At 41.4% G+C, this 24,513-nt stretch overlaps 1 protein-coding gene across 4 annotated transcripts in view; it reads right to left on the bottom strand.

The window, feature by feature from the left end:
* The window catches only part of LOC114155421 (uncharacterized), a 37,917-nt gene that overhangs the window by 8,598 nt on the left and 4,806 nt on the right, over positions 1-24,513 (bottom strand). The window contains exons 6-32 of one of the 4 annotated variants that reach the window (XM_028035286.1): positions 22,461-24,294; positions 22,296-22,385; positions 21,284-21,400; positions 20,494-20,650; positions 19,766-19,958; positions 19,556-19,627; positions 17,470-19,282; positions 16,106-16,168; positions 15,076-15,681; positions 14,923-14,999; positions 14,698-14,838; positions 14,131-14,291; positions 13,002-13,188; positions 12,113-12,307; positions 11,198-11,359; positions 10,298-10,494; positions 6,888-7,032; positions 5,392-5,595; positions 5,156-5,306; positions 4,059-4,177; positions 3,865-3,957; positions 3,342-3,574; positions 2,106-2,286; positions 1,830-2,024; positions 1,541-1,691; positions 333-538; positions 128-253 (exon numbers count right to left, since the gene is read on the bottom strand). In XM_028035286.1, coding sequence (XP_027891087.1) covers positions 128-253; positions 333-538; positions 1,541-1,691; positions 1,830-2,024; positions 2,106-2,286; positions 3,342-3,574; positions 3,865-3,957; positions 4,059-4,177; positions 5,156-5,306; positions 5,392-5,595; positions 6,888-7,032; positions 10,298-10,494; positions 11,198-11,359; positions 12,113-12,307; positions 13,002-13,188; positions 14,131-14,291; positions 14,698-14,838; positions 14,923-14,999; positions 15,076-15,681; positions 16,106-16,168; positions 17,470-19,282; positions 19,556-19,627; positions 19,766-19,958; positions 20,494-20,650; positions 21,284-21,400; positions 22,296-22,385; positions 22,461-24,294 — 7,869 coding nt within the window. Of the gene's footprint in view, positions 1-127; positions 254-332; positions 539-1,540; positions 1,692-1,829; positions 2,025-2,105; positions 2,287-3,341; positions 3,575-3,864; positions 3,958-4,058; positions 4,178-5,155; positions 5,307-5,391; positions 5,596-6,887; positions 7,033-10,297; positions 10,498-11,197; positions 11,360-12,112; positions 12,308-13,001; positions 13,189-14,130; positions 14,292-14,697; positions 14,839-14,922; positions 15,000-15,075; positions 15,682-16,105; positions 16,169-17,469; positions 19,283-19,555; positions 19,628-19,765; positions 19,959-20,493; positions 20,651-21,283; positions 21,401-22,295; positions 22,386-22,460; positions 24,295-24,513 lie in introns of all 4 variants that reach the window. The other 3 variants (XM_028035284.1, XM_028035287.1, XM_028035283.1) reach the window with 3 other exon arrangements.

Consider the following 24,513-nt stretch of genomic DNA (forward strand, 5'->3'; position numbering starts at 1 on the left):
TGTCAACTAATTTGTAATCAAATAAGTGAAAAATTGGCAGGAAGTCCTAATTTGTTCTGACGATTAATCGATTAATCGTCAGAACAATCGATTAATCAGTAGCTAAAACGACGGTGGCCCAGCTGACCTTCATCTGAATGACTCTGGGAGCCGTTTTAATGGCTTCCTGGCACTGAGCACACAGCCGCTCGTCTGGCGCCGGTCTGCCGGGTTCTGCTTCCCTGGTTCTGCTGATTTCGTCTTTATGCGTCTCCTGCAGCAGAGAAACAAAAACCAGCAGGTTTAAGATTCAAACGGCTGAAACAAACGAGGCAGATTTAAGCCTTGATTACCTTGAAAGTCACAGCGCAGGACAGGCAGCAGAAGCTCCTGATGGAGGCGTCCGGCATGGCCAGGTGACACGCTGGAGCCGCCGTCTTCCTGCAGTTATGGCAGCTCAGAGGGACACCTGAGGAGGACAAGACGGTCAGAGGGACGCCTGAGGAGGACGAGACGGTCAGAGGGACGCCTGAGGAGGACGAGACGGTCAGAGGGACGCCTGAGGAGGACGAGAGGGTCAGAGGGACGCCTGAGGAGGACGAGACGGTCAGAGGGACACCTGAGGAGGACAAGAGGGTCAGAGGGACGCCTGAGGAGGATGAGAGGGTCAGAGGGACGCCTGAGGAGGATGAGAGGGTCAGAGGGACGCCTGAGGAGGACGAGAGGGTCAGAGGGATGCCTGAGGAGGACGAGACGCTCAGAGGGACGCCTGAGGAGGACGAGACGTCAGCGTCTTTTACTCGTCCTTCAATTCTGGTTCCGGTCCTTCAGGTCAGCCAGGATCTGATCTGGATCAACAGATCTGCTTCCTGTGAGGTTTTTCAGATATTTTGGTTCCTTTTTCACTCATTTTCAGATCAGTTGTGAAATATCTGCATAAAATCCATTTATTTCATGTTTATGGCTCTTTAGAAATCTTTTTATTGGAGTTAAATTTTATGTTCTATCTTTCAAAGTGATAATTTTGGTGTTTTATATATATATATATACTGTATATATATATATATATACACGATAGTAGAAATACATTACAAGTACAAACTATGTCAGAGGAATTCTGGGTTGAACATATTTACAGACAAAGAAAGGTTTTAACCTTAAATGTAAAACATTGAATATGTTGTTCCTTTGTTGTGTCTCTATGCTCCAGTTAATGATTAATCAATTACTAAACTAGTTGATGATTATTTCAATAATCAATTAATCACGATTAATCGTTTCAGTAATAATAGGAACAAATGTTATGTTGTGACAAAACGGCTAATTTCCTCTTAAAATGGTTTCCAGTTATCGGCTATGCAGAGACAACACAGGTTCAGTCCTGGATGCCTTCAGAAATCCTGGAGAACTTCTGACCCAGAACCCAGCTGTGTTTCTTTAGAGCGAAAGAATCAGAGAGGGAAGGATGGATCAGGAGGACGTGAAGAATCGATCTGTGTTTTCTGGAAACGTCTGAGACCAGAAGAAGAATCAGGAGAGAAAAGAGAAAACAGTTTGTTACCTGATGAACAGACGGCCTGGATGTTGGCCGCCATCACGCAGCTGCTGGAGCAGAACAGCTCGATGACTTCTTCACTGGTTTTATACTCAACCATTTCAGAAACGAGTTTAGATTTACTGCACATGGAGCACGGCTGCAAGGGCGGGATTTTCTGTCAGAGAAGAAGAAAACATCAGATTTTAAACCGATTTTAGGCCAAATTTATGTTCCAGGATTCAGTTTTACTCCCAACTCAACATTGTAGAATAGATAGATAGATAGGCTGGTCGGTTGGTCGGTAGGAACCGACCTGCTTGAGTAGCTCCAGGCACTCGGCGCCGCACAGCGGCTTGTTGCCATCCTCCATCTTGAGGCTGAGCGGCGCGCTGCAGCGCAAGCCGCAGTTCTCGCACACCGTCAGGTTGTTGATGTTGCAGAAGCGGTGGTAGCAGGGATCGCTGCAGACCTTCTGCACCACGTCCTGATGGATGACCTCATGTTTGCTCTGCAGGAAGGAAAACCAGGAGCGGATCAGAGCCAGATCCGGAGCGGGGCGCGGATGTCACACAGCAGCTGGGAGGCTTACGATGCAGAATCTGCTGCAAACGCTGCACTGGGACTGCGACCCAGCTGGAAGGATGGGGAGCTTGGTGGACACGATCCTCTTGTAGCTGAAGGACGACAGGCAGGACTGGCTGCAGAAGTCCTTCTTCGTTCCCGCGTCGTCCACGGCAGCCTGCAGGACCGACGGGAGCTTCACAATCACCCTGGAAACCAAAAGGATCCATGCTAAATCTGCAGAAGCTGCACCGCTACCTGGTGTTCATCTACAACAGATAACCTGGTAGATTTAGTTTCACTGCTGCGGCTCTCCTTCACAAACCAACCAAGCCCTTTGAGCAACCTGTTCCCCTCCTGGCCTGTGGAGGCGCTGCACCAAGAACCACTGAAGGAAACAACACAAAACCTCTGAATACGACACTGAGCACAACTTCCTTCTTCACTAAATGGAAACTGAAATGGAGTGGATTTTAGCGGTTGTTGGATTTCTGTTTAGTCTTTGGCGAAAGACCATAAGACGTTTGTCCAGGTAGCGCTAGGCTAGCACGTTTGTTTTGATTGTATTTACCCAGAATGCTCTGCTCTGTAGTACGCTTCCTGTTTTTGGAGCGGTCTCTGGTCCACTTGGTGTTCACATACACATTTGAACAAAATCAGAGATCACTTCAACCAAGCCCAGACCGAGGGTTGTAGGAGCACCAGAGTTCCCTTTTGTGGTCCAATTTCGCATTCACACCGCCCCAAACAAACCAAAATATCTAGACAAACCGATTGGAGTTCGACTAAAGTGAACCAAACAGCTTAGATCGAATACAAACCTCGGACTCAGTCCAGTTGAAGGGAATTCTGGTGCAGTTTGAATTCGTATGTTAACACCTAGCGGACCAGTGACTGCTCAAAAAGCAGGAAGCAGTCTAAAACGCAGGGCATTCTGGGTAAATACAACCAAAGCAAACACCTTAGCCTAGCGCTAGCGGAAGAAATAGCTGTTTGTTTTTTTTAACAAAGACAAAAGAGAAATCTGACACCACTCCATTTTTGTTTACATTTAGCGAAGAAAGATAATGCAGACAAATGTCTTCTTCAGAGGTTTCTGCTGTTTCCTTCAGTGGTTCTTGGCGCAGCGCCCCCACAGGCCAGGAGGGGAACATGTTTTTCAGAGTTTGTTTTGACAAAGTGCAGTGTGAAAGAGAACAGATGAAAATGGATCAAACGCTGAAGTTTTGGTCCCCAGTTGAACCGAGTCAGGAAGCAGAATCACCGCAGACAGAAGTGACACGTCTTCTTCATGGACTTCAGCTGGTGGAACCGGAGCAGACAGGAAGTGGAGCAGAAGAGATCCGGATGGGCTTTCCTCTGGTAGACGGTCTCTCCGTCCAGCAGCACCTTCCGGCAGGTGGAGCAGGACGCCTGGAGCTCCATGTGGGCCAGAGCGGGCCGGGGCGGCTTGGAGTCCTCCGTCAGGGAGAAAACCGACCCGATCTTCAGCTCCTCCTGCAGAACCAGAACCAGAACCAGCTCAGTAACCTGTTTAATCAGAGATGTTTTAACAGAGCCGAGTTTCTATTCATATACGTCTAAAAAAACAGAAGGAAAAGAATGAAACCAGTAGAGAAACAACAAAAAATGATCAAATTAAGTAATCAAACAGAATCAATATTAATAAAGTGAATAAATTGGCTGAAGAATGAAAACATAAACATATTTGTGTGAATTTGCTTTAAATGAGAAGCAGATTTAGTTTTTGTATCATGAAAAGCAACATTTGGGTGAGAGTATCCGACCTTGGGCGCGCCCGGCTCCTCCTTGATGCTCTGTGGAGAAACTGAGACGGAGCGGCTCAGAAAAACCTCCAGGTCCTCCGGCTCCTCTTTGATCTAGTGCAAAGAGTTAAAATATCAGCTCTGTTACCGACGTTTAGTTTTATTTCACATCAGAAGAGAGGCTTTGGAGTTTGTAACTGCACACAAAAACTCACCTGGGGTAAACTGGCCAGAGACGGCTTCATGTCTTTAACGTCTTTAACATCTTTAACATCTTTAACATCTTTAACGTCTTTAACGTCTTTAACGTCAGTCTCCTCGGACTTGTTTTCTGCTAAAACAGAGAAAAAAAGTAAAGTTAATCGGAATTTAACATAATTTTCTTTGGATATTAAGATGCAAAGATCAGGAATATAAGAATAAGACATAGTTTGCATAGTTTGCACATGTTTAGTTTAAATATATTCACATTCAAACACCCTGATAAACCATCACAGATGTATAAACTTATTTGACTCCAACCCCCATTACATGTCTTCTTTATACATTGTTCCTTATTTAAAGAAAAATAAATTGCAGCAGAAAACTAATTTGGGGTTCAAATGAAAGTGTTGGTCTTGTAGCCGCCCCTGACGCAGTGGCGCCTTGGGCAGAGAGCCACAGACCAATGGCAATTTTTACAGAAAACCGAAGCACTGCAAAAACACAAATTATTGCAAATAACTTAGTTCTCTTTAAATAAGACAACCTAGCTTTGAAGTACATTTTCAGCAGGAAATAGGAGTTTTTTTAAGTGAATAATTCCTTCAGCTTCACTGGCAGATTATTTTTCCCATGTTATAAGTGAAACAATCTGCCAGTTTTATTGATATTTAAGAATTATTGACCTAAAACCAGCTCCTGTAACTTGCTGAAAAGTTATTTCCAAGTCAGTTTTGTCTTTTTTTTTTTTTTTTTACCCCTCCAGGGGGTCTTTTTGTGGGCTCTAGTGTCCCTTTTACGAAAGTAGGCTGGCAGGAATGGGGAAGGAGAGGAGGGAAGACATGCGGCAAATGTCGCCAGGTCCGGGAGTCGAACCCGCGACGGCCGCGTCGAGGACTCAAGGCCTCTAAATATGGGTCACGCTAACCGCTACGCCATCACGGCACGCCCTGTTTTGTCTTATTTAAAGTGACTAGGAACTAGGACAAACATAACTGATGATATTTTGTGTTTTTGAAGTGAACAGGTTATATTTATAGCTTGTTTATATATTATAAATCAGATCTTTCTGGTTTTAACTTGCAGAGTTAAAGGTCTGGAGGGATTGTACCTGGAACAGTGAAGGTCTGAGCTTTGTGAACCGTCATGCACCTGTGGCTGCAGAACAGATCCAGCTGCCCCTCGCCGTTTTGACTTTCCACCATGTCCGACATCTGATGGGGCGTTCTGCACGTCGAGCAAAGCTGCAGGGTTTTCACTTTCTGCAGAACCAGTTCAGGAAAACAGACGAGGCCGTTTATTTCGTTACTGTTCAGGTTCTAACGGCGGGACGTTTTGTTTCTGCACCTCTTTGAGCCTGAGCAGACATTCGTCTCCGCAGACGGTTTTCACGCCGCCGTCCGTCTGCAGGGCGAGCCGCAGGCTGCAGCGCAGTGCGCCGCAGGCTGCGCAGGACGACCAGGAGGACTGGTTCTGGATGCGGAAGTCAGAGACGCAGGACTCGCTGCAGAGTCTGTGGACCTCACCGTCCACCGTCATGGAGAGCTTACACTGACGGAGAAACAGAAGATCAGAACAACGCTGTCATGGCAACAGATGAGTCCCATCTGAAGAAGATAAAATCCTCTTCTTCACACAGATCTCTCTGATTTATGATGCTGTCTGTCTTATTAACAGGTGACAAGGATGAAATGATCAGTAAACGAGTTAATCTAAAGTTGATTCATCTTATCAATCAACTTGTGATTAACTGAAAAGCGGCCATTTTCTCATATCATGAGGGTCAACCATCTTTCCATAACATAAAGGAATAAATGTTTCATATTATGCTGAATTTTAAAAAACACAATCAAATTTTAACTTTATGTTTCATCAGTTGTATTAAATAAACATAAAAATGTGTTTTTCAGACATTATTAAACTTAGATAAATTTATAAAATCTAACCTCTTAGATTGCTCAATAGAGAAATAAAAATATGTGAAACAGAGAGATGTTCATGCAGGAATGCAGTCTGTAGTTCCTCTTAAAGGAAAATTAAAACTTTTCTCCATGAAGTGGTTTTACTCACAACAGCCATCAAAATCAACCTCACTTCTTGGCACAATGTTTTTGTTTAGTTTTTCTTTTTTATAATCTCTTCTTTCTGTCATCACAGCCTTGCAATGACATATTACGGCCATTAAAGGAAAAAAGGAGTAAATATCTGCCAAAAAAAACTTGAGACAGTTATCAGAAATTTTCAAGAAAAAACTTGGAAATTTCTGAGATCCAAAAGTTGAAAATTTGCAAGAAAAAACTCAAACATTTTAAAATAAATTTAAGAAATAAAAAAAAAACATGAACATTTATGAGATCATAAAGTCAAATCATTTTTGTCAAATCTCAAATTTTGTCAAATCTCAGAAATCTACTTGAAAAGTAGATTGATATAAAAATTTCTGAGTTCTTTTCTTCCAAATTTTAAACTTTTGGGTCTCAGAAATTTTCCAGTTTTTCCAAGAAAATTCCTGAGCTTTAGCTGAAATTCACTCCATCTTTGCTCCCAGTAAAGAAGCTCTAAAAGCTGCTGTACTTGTAATTTCATCTCGGCTGAATGAAGAGCTACTGAGGTGAAACTTAAAGAATTTGTTTGTTTATATTTCTGAACAGAAATGCATAAAGTGCGTTTTGCATCCCACTCTGTTTGGACTGTTTCTCTTTCCCGTTCTAGCATGGCTGCCATCTTTAATTAATTAATTGATCAGAACTCATTTTCATCTAGTAAACCATTAACTGACAATCCATTGTTTGCCTCCCCAGTAGGTGGTTTAGCTTCGTTCGCTGCCAGCAGCGTTTCCTTACAGGACAATGTTTGCCACACAGCTTGCAGTTGGAGAGAAGCATCTTGGATTTGACAGAAGTGAGACACGTGTCGCTGCAGAGCTCCTTCATCGTTCCTGAATCATCCACCGGAGCCAGGATCACTTTCTGAGGCTGCGTGATCAACCTGAGGGCAAACATGGAGAAATCAACCTGAGGGCAAACAGGAAGGAATCAACCTGAGGGCAAACAGGAAGGAATCAACCTGAGGGCAAACAGGAAGGAATTAACCTGAGGGCAAACAGGAAGGAATCAACCTGAGGACAAACAGGAAGGAATCAACCTGAGGGCAAACAGGAAGGAATCAACCTGAGGACAAACAGGAAGGAATCAACCTGAGGGCAAACAGGAAGGAATCAACCTGAGGGCAAACAGGAAGGAATCAACCTGAGGACAAACAGGAAGGAATCAACCTGAGGGCAAACAGGAAGGAATTAACCTGAGGGCAAACAGGAAGGAATCAACCTGAGGACAAACAGGAAGGAATCAACCTGAGGGCAAACAGGAAGGAATCAACCTGAGAACAAACAGGAAGGAATCAACCTGAGGGCAAACAGGAAGGAATCAACCTGAGGGCAAACAGGAAGGAATCAACCTGAGGGCAAACAGGAAGGAATCAACCTGAGGACAAACAGGAAGGAATCAACCTGAGGGCAAACAGGAAGGAATCAACCTGAGGGCAAACAGGAAGGAATCAACCTGAGGGCAAACAGGAAGGAATCAACCTGAGGACAAACAGGAAGGAATCAACCTGAGGGCAAACAGGAAGGAATCAACCTGAGGGCAAACAGGAAGGAATCAACCTGAGGGCAAACAGGAAGGAATCAACCTGACGACAAACAGGAAGAAATCAACCTGAGGGCAAACAGGAAGAAATCAACCTGACGGCAAACAGGGAGGAATCAACCTGAGGACAAACAGGAAGGAATCAACCTCAGGGCAAACAGGAAGGAATTAACCTGAGGGCAAACAGGAAGGAATCAACCTGAGGACAAACAGGAAGGAATCAACCTGAGGGCAAACAGGAAGGAATCAACCTGAGGACAAACAGGAAGGAATCAACCTGAGGGCAAACAGGAAGGAATCAACCTGAGGGCAAACAGGAAGGAATCAACCTGAGGGCAAACAGGAAGGAATCAACCTGAGGACAAACAGGAAGGAATCAACCTGAGGGCAAACAGGAAGGAATCAACCTGACAGCAAACAGGAAGGAATCAACCTGAGGACAAACAGGAAGGAATCAACCTCAGGGCAAACAGGAAGGAATTAACCTGAGGACAAACAGGAAGGAATCAACCTGAGGGCAAACAGGAAGGAATCAACCTGAGGGCAAACAGGAAGGAATCAACCTGAGGGCAAACAGGAAGGAATTAACCTGAGGGCAAACAGGAAGGAATCAACCTGAGGACAAACAGGAAGGAATCAACCTGAGGGCAAACAGGAAGGAATCAACCTGAGGACAAACAGGAAGGAATCAACCTGAGGGCAAACAGGAAGAAATCAACCTGAGGGCAAACAGGAAGGAATCAACCTGAGGACAAACAGGAAGGAATCAACCTGAGGGCAAACAGGAAGGAATCAACCTGAGGGCAAACAGGAAGGAATCAACCTGAGGGCAAACAGGAAGGAATCAACCTGAGGACAAACAGGAAGGAATCAACCTGAGGGCAAACAGGAAGGAATCAACCTGACAGCAAACAGGAAGGAATCAACCTGAGGACAAACAGGAAGGAATCAACCTCAGGGCAAACAGGAAGGAATTAACCTGAGGACAAACAGGAAGGAATCAACCTGAGGGCAAACAGGAAGGAATCAACCTGAGGGCAAACAGGAAGGAATCAACCTGAGGGCAAACAGGAAGGAATTAACCTGAGGGCAAACAGGAAGGAATCAACCTGAGGACAAACAGGAAGGAATCAACCTGAGGGCAAACAGGAAGGAATCAACCTGAGGACAAACAGGAAGGAATCAACCTGAGGGCAAACAGGAAGAAATCAACCTGAGGGCAAACAGGAAGAAATCAACCTGACAGCAAACAGGGAGGAATCAACCTGAGGACAAACAGGAAGGAATCAACCTGAGGACAAACAGGAAGGAATCAACCTTAGGGCAAACAGGAAGGAATCAACCTGAGGGCAAACAGGAAGGAATCAACCTGAGGGCAAACAGGAAGGAATCAACCTGAGGACAAACAGGAAGGAATCAACCTGAGGGCAAACAGGAAGGAATCAACCTGACAGCAAACAGGAAGGAATCAACCTGAGGACAAACAGGAAGGAATCAACCTCAGGGCAAACAGGAAGGAATTAACCTGAGGACAAACAGGAAGGAATCAACCTGAGGGCAAACAGGAAGGAATCAACCTGAGGACAAACAGGAAGGAATCAACCTGAGGGCAAACAGGAAGGAATCAACCTGAGGGCAAACAGGAAGGAATCAACCTGACAGCAAACAGGAAGGAATCAACCTGAGGACAAACAGGAAGGAATCAACCTGAGGGCAAACAGGAAGGAATCAACCTGACAGCAAACAGGAAGGAATCAACCTGAGGGCAAACAGGAAGGAATCAACCTGAGGGCAAACAGGAAGGAATCAACCTGAGGGCAAACAGGAAGGAATCAACCTGACGACAAACAGGAAGGAATCAACCTGAGGGCAAACAGGAAGGAATCAACCTGACAGCAAACAGGAAGGAATCAACCTGACGACAAACAGGAAGGAATCAACCTGAGGACAAACAGGAAGGAATCAACCTGAGGGCAAACAGGAAGGAATCAACCTGACAGCAAACAGGAAGGAATCAACCTGAGGGCAAACAGGAAGGAATCAACCTGAGGGCAAACAGGAAGGAATCAACCTGAGGGCAAACAGGAAGGAATCAACCTGAGGGCAAACAGGAAGGAATCAACCTGACGACAAACAGGAAGGAATCAACCTGAGGGCAAACAGGAAGGAATCAACCTGACGACAAACAGGAAGATGATTTATCTGATTTATCAGGGAAATGTTTATTTACATTAATCACTAGTATCAGTAAAAATACATTCATATTTATGATATTTATGACGTGACATTGTCTTATTGTTGTCTTTGTTTCTCTGGGAACTAAAACAAACTCAGAAGTTTTAATTATTCATTTTATATTGAGTAAATTCCTGGATGTATCATAAAAAATAAAAAAAATTCTAATGTCCAGACAATATTAGTATTTTCTTGTAATCTAGTATATGCATTCAGATTAGCCATGTACTTTTTGATAACAACATTTAAGCAGATATTAAATATACTGTTCTTTGTTTCTGTATTAAATTAGTTTTAATTGGTCTGATGTCATATTTAATCTTAAATACTTTAGCATAAATCTGAGAATAACTGAAACATCCTGGACTTACTGGAGGCAGCTGTAACACTTCCTGGTGTCGAACTGGACGTGGGGAAGCATTTCAGTGACGCACGCCTCCGAGCAGAACAGCTGCTTTGCTTTTTTCAGGTGGTAAACTGCAGACGCACGTTTCAGCTCCTTCCTGCAGCCGCAGCAGGCGGCGTCGTCGCTGGCGATGATGAGTCTGGCCGTGTCGTCCGCAGAACGCTGCTTCACATTCACATTAAAGACACCTGAACCTCTAATGCACAGGTTTCAAATTCATTTTTGGCAACATCAAGACCATTCAAATTCAAATTCAATTACATTATTGATCCCAAAGGGAACTAAATATTGCTGCAACTCATATTAATTCATTCATAAATGTTCTTAAAGGACCGGCTGTGTCAGAATGTATTAATAAAACCCTTTAAAATATTAATAAATAGCTATCTCTGCATTCAATAAGTACTTCTTTAAACTAAATAATATTGAACAATTTTTTTTTGTGATTTTGTGGAGCAAATTTTGAAATATTTGCATTTATGTACGACAGTATATGTGACTTTTTGTTACTCGCCACATCAATCAAACTTAACATCAAGTAGGGCTGAGGCAGAAGTGCATTAGAAGTAAAAAATACTGCCACCTGCTGGTGGGAGTTAGAATCACTTTGCATAAAATTTGGCAATTATGCATTAGTAGTAATAATTACTGGGATCTGTTGATTTTGTGTGAAAAAACTGATTATGTTATTTGGTAGTAAACAGATTACAAATGCTTCAATCTGACTGATAAAATAATATTCAAGTCACCATTTCACAATTATTCTCTGGAGTCTTTAGGGCCGCATAAGAAGCTGTGACTGGCTGGATTTGGCCCCCGAGCCTCAGGTTTGACACGTGTTTTAACCGTACAGGAATCTACTCACGGTTCTGATGTTCTGGTCCGCAGCGGGCAGCGCCTTGAAGGACATCACGCAGTAGCGAGAGCAGAAGAGATCCACGGCGTTCTCCTTGTTTTTGTGGTTGACCATGTCTGACGGGAGCTGAGCAGCTCGACACACGGGACACTCCTGGGCCGCCATCACGTTCTGCAGAACCACAGCGCACAGGACGGAACGATGCTCATACAGGAACTTACAGCAACTAAAGCCAATTTTTGATTTTTAGAAAATCTGGATTTTTTTCCACCAATAAACTCCTTGAGACTCAGGGCGGCCATTTTGTTTGACAAGTGTGTTTTATAGCTTCTAATTATCTGGACTTTGAAATCAAGTCAATTCTACAACAAAGTATTACAGCCAACCTAAGATTGATTTCTTTTAATTATGAGTATAAAGTCATAATATAAGAATAAAGTAATTTTATGAGAATTCAAGCATGAAAAATAGCAAAATTTAAAGGGATGAATGTTAGCATCTTGTGAAGTTATACTTTGGTTTAAGTCTTACAGACAATACTTGATAGAAATACTTAATGAGCATCAAATTATTATTTTAAAACTATCATGCAAGCGACTGAGAAACTGAGCCTGTCAGGTCAAATCCTGAAAAGTCCAAAGTCTCTTCATAGTAAAACGTTCTTCTGGTACAAATGCATTTTTTGGCTAATATTATGAATATATTCTTGTAAATAAGGAACAATTCTCATGGTCTGATCCTAAGAATCCATCATACAGCTAACATAATACTTGTAATTTATTTTTTGAGAAAATGGAATGAGAAAAGCAATAAAAAATGGATTAAAATCGTAAATCGGATCTGGTATGAAAAAAATTGGAGATTTTATTTTCAAGCCATACCACCCTTCTAAATTAAATCTAATGCCTGATGAACCCTCTTCACCTTTTTAAACTCCTCCAGACAGTCCGGACCACAGATGGTCTTTGATCCGTCCTCCAGCCTCAGCTGCAGCGGCTTCTTCCTGCAGGACTGGCTGCAGTTCTCACAGATGCCCAGGTTCTCCCTGCAGAACGCGTCCAAGCAGACGACACTGCAGAACCGGTGCAGGCACTCATCCAGCTTCAACTCCAGCTCGCTCTAGAACCACAGAAAAGATGCTTTCACTGAACAGAAAACACTCAGATCTACAGCGGTGTATTTGTGCCGCTGGAGGCAGAAAAAAAACATTTTTAGTTTACTCTCAGAAATGTTCTCAAAAAAACAAGGACATTTCTGGAAAAATTGAGCAAATTTCTGCTAAAAACTCTCCGAAATTTCCTTAAAAAACAAGGACATTTCTCAGTTTTAAAAGTTAAAAATTTGGTAGAAAAAAAACTCTGATTTTGAGATTCATCTCAGAATTTTTTGAGAAAAAAACAAGGAAATTTCAGAGTTTGAAAAATTGAAAATTTGATTAAAAAAACATTTTTGACTTTTGAAATTTCCAAGATTTGTAGAAAGCTCTGAGTTTTTTCTAGTAAATTTGCAACTTATGAAACTGAGAAATTTCTACATTTTGTCTACTTAAAAAATGTAAATATTTCTCAGTTTAAAAAGTAAAAGAAATTCAACTTTAAAAACTCGATTTTTCTTGACAATTTCTGAGATTAACCTCAAAATTTCTGAGCTTTTTCTAGTAAATTTTCAACTTTTAAAACATAGAAATTTCCTTGTTTTTCCTAGAACATTTCTGAGATTCTCTGGCAGAAATGTACTCCTCCTTATTTTTTCTACCTACATCGGCTCTAATATGCGGCCCTATGAAACAGCCAATCAGAATCGCTCATCCTACCACGCAGGTTTTCCTGCAGGCGCTGCAGAGCGATGACAGCGTCTGGGTGGATGTGGTGGTGAACTTTCTCTGGAGAGAAGGAGAGCTGCATCTGAAGGAGCACAAGCAGGCGGTGCTGCAGAAGTCTCTCATGGTTCCTTTGAGGTCCACGGCGGCCATGATGAGCTCCAGCGGCTGCAGGTTCTCCCTGAAAGGAGAAGCAATTATTAAAAAACACAAAGCTTACAGAAAACATCTTGGAAGAGCAGAAACATTAAACACTCAACAGAAATCATTTCTGGGTTAAAATAATCAGAAAACGGTTCGATATTTGACTGACGATAAGAAAGATTAAAGTTTAGCTATCTTGTGTTTTATTAAAGGTTATTAGAAATGTACCAGCCAATCCTGCTAAAGAAGCCCAGAAGGCAGCAAATACAGAAAAAACCCAAACTTAAATTTTAGTTTTATTATAAGTTAAATAAAAATAAAAACATCCTGTTTGGAAAAACATTTCTTTAGAAATAAATCAAATCAAACGGACGTTACCCTGATCTATACTTTTTAAAGTTGATCAGATTTTCCAGTAAAATTTTCTTGATTTTCTTTTTTGATATAAGTAGAAAAGACAAGAGAACGTGTCATCCATCTACGGAAGATGTGGCTTGATCTTTATAAATCAAGAAATGGCAACAAGAAAACTGGTCTGAACCTACATCTACAGCAGGAAAACTTTCTTCTGTCCTACCATCGCAAACGTTTTAACATTTTCTAAACTCTCCTGGACTTTGAATGGATCTTTGAGCTTTTTAACCACAAACTCCCAGGTGGTTCTGCTGTGAAACCAAGGGAGAAAACATGGAAAAACAAAAAGTTAAGAAGTGGAGGATCTATGACTTTATATTAAAAAAATGCAGAATACTAAAAATCAGTTCTTTCAGCAGGATGAACTGTAGAAACTAAATCAACCTTCTTCCATGTTTTCAGACCTGAATCCGACAGAAAAACTCAACCAAGCAGCTCTTTGTGAAAGACTTTTTCCTGCAGATTATTTACTTCAGTTTATTCCAGACCAAGTAGTTTAAATGTTGTGGAAGGAAAGAATCAGTTCAGATGTGCAGAGCTGCAGCTGCAGGTTCTTCAGACTAACCTGAAGCAGTAGTAGCAGCTCCTCCGAGCTGCTTTGCTGGGAGGAAACATCTGAAACAGGCAGCGCTTGGAGCAGAAGACATCAGTGAAGCCTTTCTTCTGGTACGCCGTTTGTCCCTTCGTCATGATCCTGTGACAGTGGGAGCAGTTCATCTTCACAGCCTGGAAACCAAACAAGAGAGAAAAACATTTCATTCATGTCTTCCTGCTCACTTTAGACTTGCTACAGTAACATTTATTTAGCAGGTTTTCTTCTAAATAAATCAAGTTTCACTATTTCACACATTTAATGTTTACTTTCAAATTAAATGTTTAGTTTGTAAAATACTTTGCAAATAAATATTTAGTTCTTAATTAAACACTTAGTTCAGAGCTAAATGTTTAGTTTGTAAACTAAATATTTAGTTTGTTGCTTTGACATTTATAAATGTATGACCAACATGGTGAACATTTTTATTTCCGGCTAAATAAACGTTAATTTTTTACTGTGTAACTTTCCTAACGCTCCTCACTCCGTTCTCCAATCCTCTGCACTGACATTATTCAGTCTGACACGGAGTAGTCTCACCTTTGTGTCTGTCTGTTTGTTGGTTTCCTCTGTGGACGTGGATCGACGCTCGTCTGCAGCGACCTGTGACGGCTGATCTTTGACCGACTGATTCTCACTCAGAGGAAACTGTGAAACCCGGACAGGAATCTGCAAGTTCTCCTACGTAAAACAAAACAAAGATGTCTGCAAGGAAATCTCAAGTTGAAATGTTGCACTTTGATAAAAAGCATAAAATAAACTCACCATGTTCAGTTTGCGGATCAAAATCTTGATTACTTTCATGCTTCTCATTGCTGCCTCAAAGTTGCTGCGTTTCTCTTCTGTAAATGATGCAAAATGAAAATGAAATTAAACGTTGGAGCTGAAACATGACAGGAAGACTCCAGCAGATCCTACCTGTGCGTACAGGAGAAGATCCTCCACTTTCTGCTCCCATCCAGCCGTCCTGTTCATCACCATCATCATCATCATCTTCACCGTTTGCCTCTTCGTTCTGTCCCATCGTCTCGACTTCTTCTGTTTTATCCTGAACTCCAGCGTTTGCTCCAGAGTCATCATCAGCTTCATTCCCCTCTTTTCTGACATCGTCATCATCGTCTTCGTTGTTTTGTCCCATCGTGTCTTCAGACAAGTTGTCCCTCCGAGTCTCACTCGTCTCATTTTCTTCAGTTTTATCCTGACGGTTCGCTTCAGAGTCATCATCAGCCTTATTTCCTTCTTTTCTGATATCGTCATCATCGTTTATGTCGATGTCGATATTAAAATCTACATTCATGTCTTCGTCTTCGTCGCTAAAATAAATCTGACTCTCGTTCTGTTTGTCAAGAGCTGCAGTGGTTTGATTATTGGTCTGAGTCTCGCTGTTCTGCTCTGGTTCTTTCTCCGCTTCATTTTTCTCATGAGTCGCTTCAGTCCGATCCTCCTCGTCTTCCTGCTTCTTTTTGACTCGACTCCTCTTGGAAGAACCTTTGCCTTTCTTCTTTGTCGATGAGGGAGAACCACCTGGAAGAAAGAAAGTTCAGCTATAAGAAAAGGTGGATGCATCAATTCTGCAGTTTGGAGTGTTTGGAGCAAATCTGAGCTTCATTTGCTTTTGTGGTTGAAGTTCTGCATTTTTCCAGGGATATGGACTGTGAGACGTCTCCAAAGAAGTGCTTTCTGCATGAAAGCAAAAAGCTGCAAAACAAGGCTGGAGTTTAGTAAAGACCAACAAACAGGGATTAAAAGGGAAGCTGCTGTTAAGGATATCTGGGATTATTATCGTAAAGCCAAAAGGTAAATCCTTCCGCGTTCCCCTGCAGGTTAAGAACTTTCCTTCTAAAAAAGTGCCGGCTATACAACTGCTTAACAACATACAGGAGGATGTTTAATGTGCCTGCAACAATAAGAGGAAGAAAAACCTGCAGTTGAATGTTGTGTTACCCACCGTTCGCCTGACGAGAAGCTTCAGTGGCTCTCCTGCTGTTCTCCATCACCGCCGGCAGCTCATCTTGGAGAAAAACATCAATGTTTTACCAAAATCCTCTCACACTAAATACAAAAATAATCTGACATTTTTATTACTTGCTGCTCACAACACCAGATTTAGTTGTTTTCCATCAAAAAGATGAATAAAGTTGTTGCATTTGGAATCCTTCATGTATTGTCTACAGTTTAGGCAGTAAAGATTTATTATCATCAATTTTAATATCCTGAATCTGTCAGTCTGAGTTCAACCAGAACCAGCAGCAATCAGCGCTGGGCTTCTGCACAAGAAAGTGGAATAAAGGCTTTATTTACGTTATGTAAATTATTTTAAAACCCCATAAACTTAACAGAGCATCTTTAGGTCCAGTTCAGAATTTATGCAATGTTGTGCCTCTTTATAAACTAGCGCTGAAAAAAAAATAAATAAATAAACATACTGATTCACTAAAGAGCAGGATATATATTTTTAGTAGGTTCTCTCAAATTAAAACGTAAATATAAACTGTATGTTTCATTGGACAGGATTAAGATTGTATTTATTATTTAGCATTGCAGCTCCGTTCTGCAGCTGTATACCACAGCAGCTGCAAACTAACACAATACCACCACCTTAAATCTGAGGTGGATTTAGTTTGGCTTTTCCCACATAGGGATTCGTGCCTCTTATTTGTAAATTAACCAAATTTAAAGATTGAAAACTTGTTATTCATTGAGTGCAACAAAACCCAAAGCCTAAGTTCAGAATGACCAGTAAAATCACATCACGTTTAATCCCTACATCCAAATATTTCAAGCATTTTCTGAAATTTTAAGAGTAAATAAATGCCAAATCAACTTTTTTATTTTGCAGTTAAACTGTACAAGGCTGCTATCTGTATGTTACTATTGAAATTTGGACATTTTTGTGTAAATTTGTTTAACTCTGCTGCAATTTTGGCCTTAAGCCATCTCAGTGCTGCCCTCATCCCCACACTTGGCCCCGCCTCTTTGCGTCTCTAGGCTCCGCCTCAATTTGGGGGCGGGGCTATGCTTTCACAGGGTCTTAGTTACACTTTAAGCCTCTTGAATCTCTTCAAGCTCATTTTTGTGTTGTATTTTAGCAATGATAATTGATTTATATTTTATAATCAAGTATTGGTTCATCTGGTTGTAAAGCTAGAGTAAATTTTATTTGACATTATCGTTGGAATAAGAAAGTCATTTAAGCAACCGTTGAGTAACCTGAACGTCTGCTGTAATCAGGCAAAAACTTCCTCTTGAGTAAGCAAAGAGCATAATCTTTACCATCATTCTACTTCCATTGGTAGGTGGGAGGACACATACCTGGAATTTCAATTTCCTCCAGAGATTTTCCTTGGTACACGGTCGGACATTCGGTCTCCATAGCCGACAGCAGCACCAAGATTTTTGCGATGTCTCCAACCGCCTCCTGGTTCTGGTAGAACTCGCTCTCGGATTTAACATCGCACCCCAGCAGTGTGGCTAACTGGCTGAGCTCCTCATTATTCAGGATGAGAATACGGAAAATTCTTGCCGTGTGAATACGGAAGAACGGACACTTTAGGTTCTTCTCACCTTTGGCGCCGCACAAACCCACAAACATGGAGATGACCCGTTGCCACTTCCAGATGTTCATGGACAAATTATCCGGCCATCCAAAGAGATAGGGGTTACCATCGGGCACACCGCATTGTTTTCTCTTCTCAACCAGCATGGTGATTGCAGAGAGCAGCTCTGGGGTCAGAGTGAGGACTACGTTTTGGTTCTTTTCGTTAACAATGTTGATCTTAACGAGCCGTTTGGAGAGAACTTTGTCAAGCAGCGGCTGCTTGGTGTCAGCATTTTCCTGAGGCTGAGATTCACTCCACTGCAGGAATGACTCCAGGGTCACATACAACATGTCAGTAAAATTTCTGCTTAATATACCCACATATGCGAAGATCCCTTTGAGGAGGGCAATGTAGACTGGTGGGCTTTGAAACTTGGTCAGAATTGAGACTGCAGAGCTCACCGAATTCTGGATGTACTTAAACAGCAGCTGAACGTCCTGGATGAAGGGTAAAGTTGGTGCTCCCTGTACAGACTGTCGAATTGGTACGTTTGAGGCCCATTCCTTCTCACACAGCTTCAGGAACTCCTTCGCCTCCTCTATCGTCTCGTTATCCGCTTTGTTGCTCACAGCTACAGCATATTTTATATCAGCCACTTTCTTAAGTGAGTATCCGATTACTTTTGAAAGTGGCTTAGCGTTGATGTTTTTCCTCATGGTTGAGACTTTCCTCACTGCTTCCATTACGACATTGAAGTTCTGCGGTTTTAAAGCCTCCTCAATGCTCATTATAGACTTTTCTTTCAAGGTTGCGAGCAGTTTCCCCATTTGTCTCAGTTTCCGATTGAGTTCGTAGTCTTTGCTCTTGCCATCTGTCATGTAGTACAAACAGCGAGCCAGCCGCAAAAGGTAAGGATCCTTCAAAACTAAGGAGGTAGCTTCATCTACTTTCAGTTTTTTTAAAATCTTCCTCACACCTGACGACCTGTTTTCAGGTTCTGTTAGCCCAGATGCAACTAATGCTAAAATCCCTGACTTGCCTTCTAGAGGGGAGGGGATCCTCATCGGACATTTCTGAAGATGCCTCCATAAAGTCTTTCGCATAAACAAGAGCTTACAGTAGATGCAGGTAGCAGTGTTTTTGATAGAGGACATGTTTGTTCTTCGCCTCACTTTAAGTTTTCCTTTTCGAGTTCTCAGCACTTCCTGGTTGTGGTTGTAGTTTCCTCTGTTCCGCAGCTTTTGAAGCAGTTTCTTTCGCTCCTTGTTGTTGTGATGCATCTTAAAAGCCTCAGCGATCTCAGGCTCTTCCGCTCTGTGGGTTAAGAGGTGACGGGAGATTTTTGACTGAGGTCTTCCACAAACGTAACAGTAGTTCTTCCTCGTTAAGGAAGTAGCTTTGGTCGGCGTGTCGGAGTCCCAGTCGTCGGAGCTGGAGCGAGACCCGTCCCCCTCTACGGTGGATGACGCCCCGCCAGGCAGTTCAGACTCTGAGAAACTGTCATCGCCGTCTGGTTGTTCATTGCAGACGTATTCATCTCCGGAGGATTCAGCAGAGCTGAAGGATTCTGCTGCAGAGTCTTCAAGCTGGAATGAATTTTAAAAAAGCAAATTTAAATCCTAAAACATAGTTGGATGTGTTTTTCCAACAAATTCATGTTTTAAATGTGAAGAAAGAATCAGTTACAGAGTCATGGGGAACTTATCGGTGACAAACTACAGCATCCTATGTGCACAAAAGCTGATTCTTCCTCCCAGCAGCTGTTAACATTTTATAACCATGAGATTTTATATTTATTGTAAGTACTCTATTGCTGTTCTTCTGCATAAATATTCATCTATGTCTTGTACAAAACATACTTTTTTATCAATGGGGACAGCTGGATCCTTTTCCAAGCCTTTTTCAGGAATATTTACATCCTCGCTAGGATCCTGTCAAAACACAGATGACAAAGTAATTTAACAACATTTTTTGTTTTGTCTTGTTTTTTTTTCCAGAAGAGATGAGCGATAAACCAGAAAACGTACAGAAATGAGAACCGTATGCGTCACTGTACAATGTGAATCTACCTCTGGGCGCCACGAGTACGAAGATCCCCCGTAGTCGAAGGTTATCTCCTCACCAGCTGATATTTCTTTCAGTGCAAACAGGCACAGGTGTGGTTTCTCCTCATAGGTAATCTTCACTACATTGCAGTTTGGATTAAGGTGGTCATCGTTTACGAGCCGACCCAAACTCCCATCATCAGCTGAAGCGTCAACACTAAGAAACAGTTAAACCAACAGGGTTAGTTTCAGTTTGCCACTTTGTCAACAACTTCTAATCCTATTCTAAATTTTCTTTTCTCGTATATTTGGGCTGTGGAACATTTTCCATTTCCTCTGATATTCTGCTTAAACTCAGAGCTCCAGCAGTAATGGAGTGAAAGCAGCCTGGACTGAAAAAGGGTGAAAGTTTGTAATTTGTAGTTCTTGTTCAGATCATCTCAACCACTTAGGTTTCCTGAGGTTCTCTAGAGGTCAAAGGTACTGTGGCAACTTTCAGTCACCTCTCTAAGTTATAATTTGGCTGAAGGCCACCAGTGAAAGATGACCGAGGTAAGTTTACATGTGGGTTTTTAAGATTTACTCTCAGCAAAAGCACACCGGTTTATTATTTTCAGAGCTAATTTGCTCTACTTGGTGTTTTATCTAATTATTTGTGTTTTCATGACTAGTGACAAAAAAAAAATCTTGGAAAGAAGGCAAAGGTTTTCAGCCTAAAGATGTTTTTAGCTGTGGAAAAGCAGAAAACTCACCACCAGTTTGTTTCTTGCCATGAAAAGTTAAACACATAATTGTTTAACGAATCTCCAGGTTGCTTCTCAGAGCTTTCTTGGCAAGTAGAGATCCTCCCCCGAAACTCAACAACAAAAGAAGATTGCTCAATGGATTCCTTGGTGAACACACCTCTCCCTGGAAAATCAGAAAAAGATTTTAACAGTGGTGGGTGCTGCTAACTAGAAGTTAGTTGTGTTAACCCTAAAGAAATGATAATAAAAATGTGTTCTGCTAATGCTAATACTAAAGAACCATACCAACACGGTATTTAGCAAAGGTTACTGCTAAAGCACTAAATATTTGATGGCATCCAGTGAATGTCAATGATGAGTTAAAACACAGTGTAACGGTGTAACTGCTGCATAAACAGTCTTCATCCACTTCAAAATAAGAGCATGAATATAAACATTTAAATATTTGAAGAGTTCTTAACACTAGATAAGACTTCAGCACAGATGTCAAACTTTATTCAACTGAAAGTTTACAAAACAGGTAAAACAAGTAAATTAAGGCTTTAAAAAGTGCCAATTCAACATTTTTTAAATTTTCCAGAAAAAATGTTTTCAGGGAATCTAAGTGTGGCAAACCTTTTCAAAGTTAGCAAAAACACTGCAGCGCTAAATGAAAGATTAGCTCAGCTATTTGCACATTAGCAGAGGAGTGCCAACACCTTAATGAGATTTTAATAGGTTTGTCTCATCAGGTGTAATTGTTTCAATGTCAGATTTATCTAAAAAAAGAATGTGATTATTCTTTATGACAACAAACCTTTAGCAGAGTCTATGAACTTCTCCTGAAGGAAGGGTTTGTCTCTTTTAGTCTTTATGTGCTCCAAAGCATCCTGAACAGCCGGAGTCAGCTGTCCATCCAGCTGCTCTGGAACATCTGCAAACATCAGCATGTTAGTCACATTAAAGTTTTGCTCCTGTAAACCTGGTGGTTCATATTACTGTTATGAACGTCAACACACTTGCAGATACATTTTCTATTCGTTAGATATTATTCCAACATTATTCCTCAGTGATGTAAAATAATCACTGATAAGTAGTTCATGGAAGCTGTTGCTCCTAATTGCTCCAATTTGCTCAATGATCTGAAACGAGTCCCTGAACACAGGCAATTCATTTAAGTAACTGAATGATTTTGTTTTGCAACAGTTATGAACACCACAGCTTCCTGAAATGTACTTAAAGTCAACAGAAGATAAATATATATTTCACTTGTTAATATCAATAAAGGAAAATATTCTGCCTTTTGTAAGTTACACTAGATAACACATTTAGTAAACTACTCCACAACTCCCTTGATGATTGTTTTGTGACACTGTTTTGGTTACCTTGAGAAATAAACACAGGAAGCAGATAAATCCAAGATGGCCGAATACAATGCAGAAGCATTCATAAGTTAAGCTGATATAAACTTTAAAACGCTGCTTTTAACAAGATTTGTACAGAAGTACAAATAATGTGAAAAATAACAATTGTCTCTCTGTTTTGTGTAACAGTGGTAACATGTTTTGCACGTTTAAGTTAGTTAGCTTGCAGTAAGCGTGCATTAGGCGAATTTGCAATGTTACTTAGCTAATGCCATGTCTTGTATATTTCAGTTTTATGATGGTCAAAGAGAAAGCCAGCGGTCATTCTTCAATAAATCAGCAAAAGTAGAAAGATAAGTCTGTTCAGAGCGTCATTGTCTGGATGACTACAAGATAAAACTACAACACTCAGGCTGAGTGCAGCATAAATACCAAAAATGTCAAGAAGAATATTTTATAACATACCACAATGTTGAAGTGGAGAACCTGACTCTTCAATGGACGTTTCCACATCTTCTCCACCACTGCTCTGCCCCTCATCTGACTCCAGCTCATCTTCAACACAAAGCATATTTCACCACTTGTCCTTCATTTGCAAGCTGACCGCCGAGTGTCACAAAGGAAACTCACCATCGATCTCAACCTCGGCCAGAGATTTTCCTTTGAATCTGTCCAGAGTTCCTTTCTCCATTGCCAGGAGGAGTTTAGAGATTTTAGCAAGTTCAACGGCCGCCTCTGGGGACTGGTAGTATTCCTTGTTGGTCTGGATCTCAAGGCCAACCAGTTCACTAAGGTGTTCAAGCTCGTCGTTCTCCATCAGAATGTGGAATATTCTTGCCATGTGCTTGCAGAGATGAGCAGAACTGAGATTCTCAGGGTTCTCCGCATGACACAGGCTTGAGAAAGACTTGATACAGTGAGATCCGTGGTAGTGGCTTGTGACAGAAGAGTCTGGCTTTGCAAACAAGAAAGGATTGTCCTCATGGACACCACAGGCCAGCCTCTTGCTGATCAGCAAAGTTATGGTGCTGGTGAGTTCAGAGGTCAATAGAATGGCGACGTTCAGGCCACTCTTGCTCAGAATATTTATCTTGACAAAGTGCTTGGACAACACCTTGGTGGAGTCGCCCCTCTCCTCGAAAGACTTCAGTGTCATTTCTGAAACCTCAGTTGTACATTTGCTCAAAACCGAAATCTGTGTAAGTGTAACCCTGGAAAGTACATTGAAGACTTGAGGATCGTCAGATGTCTTCAAGCTTTCAGTGGCAGAAGCTGATAATCTTTCCAGGTAGGAATGGAAAGCTTGTACATCACGTGTGAAAGGTATTGCAGCTGGACTGCAAACTTTTTGTCCTCTCACTGATGAAAAAGTGGTGTCCAACACAAGTCCACCCCACTCTTTCTCACACATTTCTAGGAATATTTTAGCAGAACTCCTCATTGTTTCACTGATATTTTCCCCATTAAGAATGATTTTGGCGATCCTCTTTAGTGAATTTCCCAAATTGAAAGCAAGTCCTCGCTTGCTGTAAGTCTGCATTATGGGATCAAAACCCACAATGTTTTTCACTGAATTGACAATGCTGAAGAATTTCTTGGATTGTATTGCATCTTCAAAGCTTAATATTCTCTTTTTATTCAGATTCAACAAGAGTGTCCCCATTTCCTTCAGCTTCTCCTGGACAGAATGCTCCTTGCATGGGTCGTTTCTGTACTTTCTGCATAAACTCTTTGCCAGCTGGATCAGAAGGTGATCATTTTGAATCACAAGTTTGACTTCGTCTTGTTCCATCCCTGAAAGTATCTTCTTCACATCAGGAGGGATACTGTGCACTGACTCCAACTCCTCAGTGCCATTTATGACACTATTATTTACAGAAAGTGAAGTTTTAATACAGTTGGGTACATGATAACACATTAATGATTGTGTCATCATGGCTTTACAATACGGACAGTACATAAAGCTTGTTGAACTCATGTTGCCAGATTTTGGTCGCCTTTTCACTTTCAATTCTCCAGCATTGCTCCTCTGCACTTCCTGATTGTGATCAAAATTTCCTCTGTTTCTTAATATGTTAAGCAGCCTTTTGCGTTCGGTTGAGTTTGGAGGAAATGAAAACGCCTTTGCGATTTCAGGTTGTTCCTTAGCGTGCTTTTCGAGATGACGAGAAATTTTGTGCATTGCTTTTCTGCAAACAAAGCAATGGTTTTTGGAAGTAAAAGATTTGTCTTTTGTGGGAGACATTTTCATGCCTTTTTGTTTGGGTTTGCAGATTTCATAATCCTTTTTGGTCTTGTGTTCATCAGGAGAGTCCTCTGATGGCTCCATGAAAGAGTCGGTAAGGTCCGGAGGAGATTCCCGATCAGCTGAACATGAAGTCGCTCGAACACAACGACTTGGTCCAGGTTGTTCATCGTCATTGTCAGAAGATTCCTCACGGTAGAAAATTTGTGACTTCTTTGACTAGAACCAGAGTAGAGTTACATATGAATAATCTTTTGTCAGTGTTTCCATCTTTAAATTATACACTTTTCCAATCTCATTTTTTTCAGTCTTACTGAACTTCAAATTTAAAATATAGATTTGAAACACATTTCTACAGCAAACAGGTTTAAGATAAACATAGACTCATAGTTTTCAGATAAACTATTTCAGACAAATAATATGATTTTTAAAAAAGCT

Source organism: Xiphophorus couchianus, chromosome 13 (assembly GCF_001444195.1).
Source record: "Xiphophorus couchianus chromosome 13, X_couchianus-1.0, whole genome shotgun sequence".
NCBI lineage: Eukaryota > Metazoa > Chordata > Actinopteri > Cyprinodontiformes > Poeciliidae > Xiphophorus > Xiphophorus couchianus.